Source organism: Anser brachyrhynchus, assembly GCF_964034855.1.
Source record: "Anser brachyrhynchus genome assembly, chromosome: 15".
Taxonomy (NCBI): Eukaryota; Metazoa; Chordata; class Aves; order Anseriformes; family Anatidae; genus Anser; species Anser brachyrhynchus.
The window spans coordinates 5,682,968-5,693,460 of NC_137733.1; the positions used below are offsets into that span (position 1 = coordinate 5,682,968).

The following is a 10,493-nucleotide window of genomic DNA, read 5'->3' on the forward strand; positions in this document are numbered from 1 at the left end:
TGCGCCGAGGAACGGCACGGGACTCACGCAAAAGGTCAGTGCTGACGGCGGGGGCCAAAAGCAGGAACGGCGGCAGCAGCAGCGCCCTGCTCCTGCACCTCGAGCCGCCCCCAGCCATGCCAGACCCGGGGCTGCCCACTTGGTTTCTTTGCTCCCTACCTGGTGTCGTCAAAAAAAGCAATCTTCAAGGTCTGGATGTCCACGTCCGTGTGCGCTTTGGCCAGCACGACCACGTCTCCGCCACAGGTGACCTGGGCGGTGTTCCACACCACCACCACCTGAAGCAAGAGGACAGCACGGCATTGCTGCTGAAACACGGAAACCTTGGCAGCAAGAGGGCTTCTCATCCCAAACAGCTGCACGTACTGTGCTCTGGGCACAAAGTACCGGTAATGGAATTGAAGGAGTGAAAAAAAAACACAAACTTCACATACGGAGGGTTAGGACTGTTCAAACTGCTCGGCAAAGCTTCACTCCAGTCTATCTGTCCGGCACCCAGTTACAGGCTCACAACCCCAGGGCTGCCTGGCGGTGCGGCTCACGTTTGGGGAAGAAAATACAGAGTGGGAGCTCTGCTTTTGGAGCTGTAAGAGCTACGCTGGGGCAGAGATGTTCTGCGAGAGCTGGAGGCAGCGTGTGCCTGCCTGCACTCCTTTCTCACAGCACACCGCTCAGCTCCAGCTTTGCTCGCGATGCCCATCACATGGGGCAGCAGAGCCAAGCCACGCGGCAAAGCACTGGCAATGCAGCCTGTGATCTTGGGGTACACTCAGAGCTTCCCCGCACCTCGTGGGGTGCTCTCTGCAGGTCTTCCACCACAAGGACTGACAGGCTTGGGGAGGTCACCCCCAAAGGAGCAGGGACGATCAGCGAGGACAGGCCGGTGATTTAGCTCTCTCAGAGCAGCGTTAGAAATGAATCCAGCACGGCCTCGGAGGGTAAGGATGACCGATGTGCCACCCCAAAAGTGCTCCTGGCCATCCCCACAGCCCCTCCCAGCCTGCTTCCAGCCCCCTGTGCCGCTTTCAGCGCATTGATTTCCCCTCCCCAGCTCCCACCCGGTTCGTAGAGCTCTGCCTCACGCTGTGAAAAAACTGGAGCAGTCCTGTGGCTGTTTGCTTTTTCCTGCAGGCAGTAGGCAGTTAGTGATGGCACAGCTAATTGCTGGTAGTTGTCAATAAGGGATTACTGGATGAAAACAGTTGCACTGATCAAGTAAAACCCTGAGACCCAAAAAACAATTTTATTTTTGACTACTACGTGTGGGATCTGCGTCATCCCCTAGCTACATCAGTGGGTGGCAGCTTCAGTGCCCAGCATCCATCCCTTCCAGCACACGGTGCTGGAGCCCTGAAGGGAAGGATTAAACCCCGCATCTGCCTGCTCGCCCCTGATGCTATAAAAAACAGTTTTTGGGCTCCAGTCAGTGCCAAATCTCCCATTTCAACTCCCATTCCTCCACTACGTGCTTGCAAGCCTTCCAGCTCGAAATGCCACACAAGCACGCGTCACCCTCAGCTGGGTGGGCTGGAATTGCTGCAGAGATGCCAGGCGATGCCGTGCATTAGACTGCAGCGATCCCCGCAGGGCACAAGGAGAACTGTCCTGGCTGGGCTGGTGGCTGGGAGACAGAGAGCACACAGCAGTGGTTTGTCTGCAACGTAACTATCTGATCTGAGGGAAGTCCTCTCGTGTCACTTGCTTGGCAGGACAGAGAAAACGCCAAAAAAAAAACCAAGTTTTAGTTCTCACCGTTTTCCCGTGCCCATCCTTCCCGACACCACAGAGAACAGCTCCGCTGTAGGAAAAGCTGCAAGAACAGGACACCTGGTGAGACGCAGCACCTCGCACCCCAAACGCATCTCAAGGAGACAGCAAGTCCCGAGGGATGAGCCCGGGAGCTGGCAGCACGTCAGCTGTGCTGGGATAGCTGCCAGCAGGTCTCAGTGACAAGCACAGGCAGCGGAGGGAGAGCTGTAATTCATCCCTGGTTTATCACGCACTAAGAGCACGGAAAAGCTGCCACGCTGCGACACCTGGCACACCTGAACGCACCCCTGTGCGCATCTCCTCCGCCCTCACGCGCCGCTCCGGGGCCGAAACCTACCTCAGGGACAGGAGCACCCGCACGTGGGTTTTGAACACCGACAGGCAGCTGCCCCCGGGGAAGTCCCAGAGGCGCAGCAGGCTCAGGGGGCCGGCCTGCGCCGAAGCCAGCAAGGTGCTGCTCCCGTTGAACGCCAGCGCCGACACCTGCGGGATGCGCCGGGTGGGAGAGCTGGGACAGGAGCAGCAGGGAGGTGCCTGCACCTCGGGTGCGGGCACAGCGCGGCCGTACGCCTTCGTAAGGAGTTACATCTACCTTGTCCGTGTGGCCAGTGAAGAACCTCTGCTCCCCGGTCTGAATCTGCAGGGTTACTATCACAGCGTGGCAGGGGTAGACCACTGCAGAGTTGTTCTGAGTCCACAGCGCCTGCGGGACCGAGACAAGAAGGAGAGGGCTGACGAGACGGCACAGAGGTGACCCTGGGCTGGACCCACAAAAGTTTCTTAAACACGCAGATTTGGAGATCTGCTGCCCGTGGGCAGGGGAGAGGACTGCTCTCCCACGCAACAAGTAGGCTTCTATCTTGCAAGGGAAAACTAGGAGCCCAGCTGACATCCTAGTTAATTCAGCTGATTTACCATACAAATCATGTCTAAAACATGCACAGCCAATATATGGAAGAAAATGTTCTTGGCAGAGCCTTGAACTGGATGAACCAAAAAGACCCTTTTTTTATCATTAACAATCCAAAACGCATCCCTGCTTGCAGAAGCCAGGAGATCTGAAAGGCCCCCTGATTTCTGATTCAGCACCGTAGCAATAGAAGTCCCATGCACAAACAGAAGCCCGTGCCCGTTTGTTACAGAGCAATTCTCCCCAGCAAAAACGTACCAAAAGCGTGGCACTTGTCTGCCCTCCACACCTCTAGAAAAACAATATGTGGTTACAGATAAACTTGCAAAACTGCCTGAGTTACTGACACATTTGGTGCTGCAGCCTCCAAAGCCAATTATCTTTCTCAGCTTCAGGATTGGATCTGGTAAGAAACTCTGAAAAACAAGACAGCAGAGTCACCCTGAGAGCAGGACTGAGGCCAGCTCGCCAACTGCTCTGCCATGGCCCTCCGACTATGGGGCCCCGCCACCCCCATTTACTGATTCTCTCTAAAGCAGAGACAGCATTGGTTTCTCCCCCGGTAAGTGGATGGCTTTTATTTAACGTAGAAGTCAAATCCAGAAAAAAGGAAGGTGCTAGGATTTCCCATCTTTGAGAAGTTCTCCCACTCCATCTAAGGGGGTTCCAGCCAGCCCCCTCCACGTCCCCAAAATGCCCCAAAAGCAGGCTGCTGCTGCAGGACGGCACCTGGTCTTACCCTGCAGTGAGCGGCTCTCCTGCTGGCCAGCACGGCTGCTCCGGGGCCCTTCCTGGATGCGTCCTGGGCAAATCAGTAAACACACAACCGGATTAATGTCAGTGCATCCAAACACAGGTCCCTCTTTCAAGACATGTAACACCCAAGAAGAAAGAACTGCCAGTCAGAAAAAATAATGCCAGCAGAAGTATTCTGTAGCATTAACTGAAACTCCAGCCTGAAGCTTGTGTTCCCTCTGCTGTTTCTGCTGGGCTCAAAACCATCAGGCACAAACGTCCCCAGGCCACTTGTTCAAGCAAGCCTTCAGCAGCCTGGACACCATCCCCAGTAGGTGTGGGAGGGTGCCGAGGGGGTCCGCGCGCTCGGCACAGCCCTGGGAGATGGAGCAAGCAGCAGGGGGCAGATCAGCGTCTGGCAAGACCCAGCCCTGCTGCTGGGCACCACAGGGACAGACACTGGCTGAGGACGTGGCTGCGGAGGAGCCCTTACACACGCAGCAAGCAAAAGACTTGCCCCAAGCCCCCTCTCCCCTCGACAAAACCGTCCTGCGATCAAAGTCTCCACCAGAGCGGAGCTGGGGGAAGCGCTGACGAGAGCCACAACCACCCCGACAGGACGCAGAGCCCGGTCGAGTGCGAAGCTAAGCCCACCTCCTCTGAGCCCGCGCGGGCGGTGCGTACGGCCCGCTTGCTCCTCCGGTGCGCGTACACGTGGACGCCGCCGTCGCTGACTGCCGGGGACTGCCCCAAGTCCCCCACGCCGTGTAGCCTCCCGTTCTCCTCTGCCTCCTGGTCGCCGGCACGCGTGGCTCTCAGAGGCCCTGGGGCTGCCAGGTGAACCTCAGGGATGCTTTTTGTAACTGCAGGACACCGGTGCGGCATCTGTAAAGGGCAGAGGCTCAGACACAGACCAGCCCTCCTCACGGTGCCTTACACCCACTGCAGAGACAGGGAGACACCAGCGTCGCTCCCGAGAGACTCTCGTAAAAACTCCAAACGTTCACGAGTGATACAAACGAGGAAGGAGTAATACAGAGGGGCAGCGTGCCTGCCACCTAGCTGTCGGCACCTACCTGGGTACCAGCCACCTGGCACCATCTGTGCGGGCTTCAGCTCCTCCCAACACACCAGAGCCCCAGGAGCCCCGGCTCCAAACAGCCTCCAGATGAGCCGCCCTCTTTCCACGGAGCAGGGGAAGCCGAAGGCACCTGGCATCCCAGCTCAGGGCTCCACTCATCGATTTCCCCCTCTCCGCAGCATTAGAAGGGGAGCTTTTCCCCTCTCCAAAAGCCCACCGCCAGCTTTCTGGTGCGAGAGCCCGAACGCCAGCTCCTGCATCGCTGCCAGCGGGGAAGGCGCGATCACGGCGAGGGCAGCTGCCTGCAGGCCCAGCAATCCCGACCCCGCGTGCTGCTCTGCTCCCTGGGGGCACCCCATCAAGCTCTGCAGTCTCCAGTCCTCGCTTCCTATCTTTAGTTTGAAGACAAAAGTATTCGCTGCCTCCACTGACACGGGGATGGATGTCTAGAGGTTACGAAGCACTCGGCATTCATCCTGTCCCTGCTCTGTGCTACGCCACGCGGAACCACCGAGGCACCCGCTGCGGGGCTGTGCTCAGCAGACCGTGCCCAGCTCAGGCCGCGAAAGACAAAAAGCAGCTTCTACATCCTAAATAAAGGAGCTAAAAGAGGAGACGTAGGGAAAACTCCACGTGAGGCAGAAAGGCAGAAGTCACACCCTCCCTCCAGGGCACGCTTACAGCTCTGGGACTGGTGATCTGGTGGATGAGGGACAGTCGGTCACGGACGGCTTTGGTGAGCGTCACCGGCTGGGGCAGCTGGCGGACGGGGTCCTCCGAGGGTTGGCCACCTGGATGACAAGAGGAAAGGGCTGGACTCTTTTGGAAGCCCTCTGGCCTGTTAGCTACCTGCTCCTGCAGGCAGGAAACGAACAGCCACATCAGTCAGCTTCTGCCGGAGCCTAGGAAGGTGTGGGAATGAACTGCAGTGAAAAATCCCTGAGAGTCCCCTGATTACACAGTGTCTGAAACTACATCTGTTATTAAACAGATATTGAACAGACAAAACATGCTGCAGATTTGCTGCCTTAGGCTGGGAGGGAGAAGGGAAAGGACTCCAACCCCAGGAGACTAGGGGCTGTTTTCTCAATGGCTCTATAAGAGGAGTCCACAGCAAAGTTTAAAATTAACCATATTTCACAGCCAAGAAACGTCTTTGCTCCAGCCACCTCCTAAAACTCCCCAGCACTTCCAAACAAGTGTGGGTGCTTCAGCTGACCCATGCCAGTTCTCAGGGTGAAACGCTAGGGCTTCTCAGGTGCCTCTAAACCTCCGGTAGAAGTTCTCCCAGCACGGATCCCACAAAGGGCTCTGGGCAGACGGAGCCCCAGAGGCCAGAGCACGCTGCTCGAGCGAACACCCAGGGCTGGCACGGCCTCAGCTGCTGCCCCCGGCCTTCCCACCTGCTGCAGGACCGGAGCAGCTCTTCTGGATGGAGTCGTACGGCAGCTTGGACCCTTCGGATGGGAACCTGAGCAAAATCAGAGGAAGACACCGTGTAACCAGGCCTCCGCACAGGCACACAGCAATCTCATGGGACACCTTACGGTCTGGCCCAACAGCCTTTCTCAAGGGCAGTTTAGCTGGCTGCCTCCTACAAGATTCCTCCTTTTGCCCCTTTCTCCCCCGAGCAGTGAGACACTACAGCATCTCTCCACTCCAAACCACGCCGTTCCTTTTCAGGGCTAAGCTCGGCACTGCCTGCTTTAGGCAACGCTGCTAAGCAGTGACTGTAACGAGCCGCGATTTACGAGCGACACAGTTCTCTGGCGAAAACCTCAGTGCAGATGGGAGCAGAGCACTGAAGCTGAGGAAGGCACGCTTACATCTGCCTGCCTGACGAGGCGTTGAGGCCGATCACAGCTCAGCAGCCACCGTGAGCGCCCTTTAATTAGCAAGAAGTTGAAGCGCTCCTTAGGAACAACATGCATGGAAGAAACATTTGCATTCACCTGAGTTAGCCACGGGGACAAATCCAGCAAGAGACTGCTGAGAGAGAGGACTGGCATTAACACTAACCTCTGGCGGGCCCGGGGCTCATTTTCCTGCCCCAAAATACCAGCGATCAGCAAGTTAGGGCAGACTTACTAACAACCTCTAAGCACCAGAGCTGGGGCAACCAAAACGTTTTGAGCCCCAAGTCTGTACAAATCTGTCATTCCTTAACCGTGCTCATCCACCCTTCCTTCCTACAGCAACCTGCCCCGAAGAGAGGTGTAAAAGTTCTGGCGGTGCCAAAAGCAGCGTGTAGCGGGCGTACCTGATGTAGTCGTAGTGGTCGTGCCACTTCTCCCCCTTGGGCACTGGGAAGGCCATTTCCCGCGGCATGGGAGAGACCCCGTGGCCGGCCAGGTTGGCTTGTCGGGCCTCGGAGAAAGTCACGCCTGGCAGCAGGAAGACAGAAGATGAAATTCTCCAAGGCCTGTGGAGCCGGCTGAAATGACGTGTTTCCAGTGGGACACACGACTGCCTTCTTTGAGGACTTCAAAAAACAAAGATCACAACTGAAGCAAGGTCTGTAACAAACTAGGACGCCTTTGCGTGGGAATATTGCTGAAACTCTCAACTTCTAAAGACAACATAAGAGCATTAACAATTGTTATCCAGTTATCAGACCCCCAAGCCCAAAATTCACTTAGTTTTCTATTATTTTCCATAGTTTCATGTGATTTGTGCTAGGGCTCTGTTCTGATTTTCTTGTCTTGCTTCCTTGATGCATTTGTAATTTCAAGAACGTCTTCATGATATAAGAAATTCCAAGAGCCTCTTTCACTGCATGCAGCATCTGTAAATTCTTTCAGCAGACTAGTAAGTTTGGGAAGATTTCCAGCAAAGAAAAAAGAAAAGTTAGATACAAAGGTTCTAACTGAAGTAACTCTGTCACACTAAGCGGGTGAATTAAAAAAGCGTTGGAAGATTTCCAGATATCAGAGACAAAAACCACAGGCTCTTTGGACAGATAAAAGCATGGGCCTAGGAGAAGCAAGCCTTGGTAACACCTTTTTTACCCCAGAAAAATTCTAACCTCGGTAAGATATTTAGCTTTTCTTGAATCATTCGCTTTTCCAGCTGGAAAATGAGATGACACTTTCCTCCAGAGAGGTCGTGAGACTGCAGTCACCAGTGCACATGAGACCTGCTAACAACACACCTGGCGTTTTGTCCCTTCCACTTCCTCTCCCTACTAAAGTCAGCCTAGCTTTTGACACGGACGCATTCCCATGCTCACGGCCTAAGAATTTAAACTGCTTGATCAGGGCTAATTGCCCTACAGCAATCGCATCTCTAAAAAGCGGCTTTAAAAACTACGGGGTACATCCGGGCTTGGTTTAAATCACAAGGATGCCACCCCAGAGTCTCAGCTCCTCACCTGGGTCAAACACCAAGTCGCTCGTGCAGACGTTTCTCACCAGCAGGTTGGAGCAGAGCTTGATGCTCTTCAGGTGGCTGTAACGCCGGTTGAGGTACATGGAGAGGATGTAGTGGAGATCAAGCATCAGGCAGGTCCAGCGCACGTTAGCAGGGGCTGCCCCCACCAGATCTGGAGAAGAGAACGGCACGTGGCAAAAGCAGCAAGGGAAGACGTTACGATGCTGCAAACCTTGGACCATGCTCCCCGCAGAAGAGGAGACGCAAGGTGAGTAGCACACGCCCGGCCTGCCGCACCCCTTAACGCGTGCATCCTGTCACCCCTCTGCCTCGTGCACGCTCATTTCCCTGTAGGAAACCCACCTCCTTCCCCCGTGCAGGCGTGCAGCCTCGCACCTCCCTGAGCTACGCCCAGCCCACGGCCCGGACGATGCAGCCCCTGGGCCGCGGGCTTGCTGGCGCTCAGTGCTTGTGCCTGGCTGACACAGCCACGGGAAGCACCACTCGCCCAGCGCGCTTCGCCTTTTGCCCTCGGAGCCCGAACCGCTGAGCTCCCCAGGGTCCCTCTGCAGCGCGTGGAAAGGAAGAAAACCCCAAAGCCCTCTCAAGTAAACACTATTTATTGCCCACGATTTCTACCAGGCTCAACCTGTCTATTCCGAATGAGCAGAGGAGATGGGAGACCGGAGAACTCATCTCACGGCTCACCGACACAGCACTCAGCTCTGGGACGGACGGAAAGACAGACAGCCTCGCTGCCCCCGCACCCGCACACCCAGCCTGATGCTGCGCAAGGGGCTCCCGGCCGGGACACTGCGCCCATGCCACCCGGTGCTCGCCCTCCTTGTACCTGTCCAGCTGGCTCCTGCACTCACCGTTCCCTTCGGCTGCGTTGTGCCTGCCCAACCCCGGCTCCTTACCTCGCCTGGAAGCCCTGGCTGTGCTCTCGTCCAGCGAGCCTTTGGCTGCTGCGCATACGAAGGGGAACTGGAGCCACGTGGCTGTGGATTTGAACTCCCTGAAGAGGTTGGAGAAGGAGATGCGCACCACCTGGTTCTCCTGAGAACAGACACGGGCAGCGCTCGGTCACCCCGGCGGCTTCGGCCGGGACGTGCCGCCCAGCACAGCGTCCCCCGGGCACACGAGCTGCATCCCCTGTCCCCTCCGAGGCTGAGGGGAGAGACCCAGAGGTGTCACAAGAACAGGAACCGCCTCAGGCTGGGACCCCCCACCTGTGATGATGAGGACCAGCTGCACTCGAGTGCACCGAAGATCAGAGAGCGGTTTGTGTTAGAGGGGACCTTGGTGCCCAGCTGGTCCCAACCCCTTCCCTGGCCCAGGCTGCCCAGAGCCCCGTCCAGCCTTGGGCACGGCCAGGTTTGGGGCTCACAGCGACTCCGGGCAGCCTGCACCAGGGCCTCGCAGCCCTCTGAGTAAAGAATTCCCTCCCAACACCTCACCTAAATCTCCCCCTTTTAGTTTAAAGCCATTCCCCCTCATCCTATCACCACACCTACTGACAAAGACCCCCCCAGCTTTCCTGCAGGTGCCGGCTCTGGGGACCCCGTGCCCCGGGCAGGATCGCACCGCCCGGCCGGGCTCACGCACCTGGGTGGCCACATCCAGGTGCACCACGAAGTGCTTGCGGGGCAGGGGCCTGAAGAGCAGGTAGAGGTAGCGGCCCCGCAGCCCCAGCGACTGCGTGCCGGTGCGGGGCAGCTGCAGGTAGTTGCAGGCGGGGATGGAGCCCCGGATGCGGTACACCGTCCCCTTCAGCCTCTTGTCCTGCGGGAACCGGGGGAGTGGGTGCTGGAGGTGGGGGCCCAGAGCCTACACCCGGGGCAGGGGCCGGCCCCCGGTGCCCCCCGTTACCAGGCAGGCGGTGACGTCCCCCTCCTTGGCGGAGCGCTTCCACTCCTCCACGCGGAAGTGCTTGAAGACGTTCAGGTAGGGGCTCTGCCACGCTGCGGGACGCGCTGCCTGGGCACCGGCACCGGGACCCCCGGCACCGGGACCCCCGGCACCGGGACCCCCGGCACCGGGACCCCCGGCACCGGGACCCCCGGCACCGGGACCCCCCCCCCCACACCGGGATACCCCCCTTCCGCATCGAGACCTCCCCCCATACCGAGCCCCCTCCCCGTACCATGACACCCCCCGTACCGGGACGTCCCCCTCCCGCACCGGAACCACCCCCTCCGTGCCGCAGCCCCCCCCGTACCGGCATCCCCGCCTCCCGCACCGGAGCCCCCCCGCCCCACCGGGACACCCCCATACCGAGCCCCCTCCCCGTACCGAGACGCTCCCCTCCCGTACCGGAGCCCCCCCGCACACACCGGGACACCCCCTTACCGGGCCCCCTCCCCCGCACGAGGACACCCCCCTCCCATACCGGGACACCCCCGCACCGGGACCTCCCCACCCCGGTGCCCCCTCCTCCCCTACCCGCCGCCGCCGCCATGACGCGCGCCCCCGGCTCAACCGTCCCGCGCGCCCGCCGCCAATCCGCGCGCTGCCCGAGGCCACGCCCCCTTCCCGACCACGCCCCCCTTAGCCACGCCCCCCTCCGGTGACCACGCCCACCCCGACGACAACGCCCATGTGGCCACGCCCCTTCGAATGACCACG

General features: G+C 58.5%; 1 protein-coding gene across 2 annotated transcripts in view; it reads right to left on the bottom strand.

Moving 5' to 3' along the window:
- The window catches only part of WDR90 (WD repeat domain 90), a 31,238-nt gene extending 20,867 nt beyond the window's left edge, over nucleotides 1-10,371 (bottom strand). The window contains exons 1-15 of one of the 2 annotated variants that reach the window (XR_013939615.1): nucleotides 10,311-10,371; nucleotides 9,738-9,829; nucleotides 9,474-9,650; nucleotides 8,786-8,924; nucleotides 7,867-8,037; nucleotides 6,757-6,880; nucleotides 5,900-5,967; nucleotides 5,178-5,287; nucleotides 4,070-4,300; nucleotides 3,420-3,482; nucleotides 3,028-3,096; nucleotides 2,363-2,473; nucleotides 2,108-2,253; nucleotides 1,753-1,810; nucleotides 160-278 (exon numbers count right to left, since the gene is read on the bottom strand). Coding sequence is in view for 1 of the 2 variants with exons in the window: in XM_080556308.1 (XP_080412434.1) it covers nucleotides 160-278; nucleotides 1,753-1,810; nucleotides 2,108-2,253; nucleotides 2,363-2,473; nucleotides 3,028-3,096; nucleotides 3,420-3,482; nucleotides 4,070-4,300; nucleotides 5,178-5,287; nucleotides 5,900-5,967; nucleotides 6,757-6,880; nucleotides 7,867-8,037; nucleotides 8,786-8,924; nucleotides 9,474-9,650; nucleotides 9,738-9,827; nucleotides 10,312-10,326 (1,691 nt within the window). In the remaining variant the exon portion in view is untranslated. The remainder of the gene's footprint in view (nucleotides 1-159; nucleotides 279-1,752; nucleotides 1,811-2,107; nucleotides 2,254-2,362; nucleotides 2,474-3,027; nucleotides 3,097-3,419; nucleotides 3,483-4,069; nucleotides 4,301-5,177; nucleotides 5,288-5,899; nucleotides 5,968-6,756; nucleotides 6,881-7,866; nucleotides 8,038-8,785; nucleotides 8,925-9,473; nucleotides 9,651-9,737; nucleotides 9,830-10,310) is intronic. The other variant, XM_080556308.1, reaches the window with a different exon arrangement.
- Between the last annotated feature and the right edge of the window lie 122 nt (nucleotides 10,372-10,493).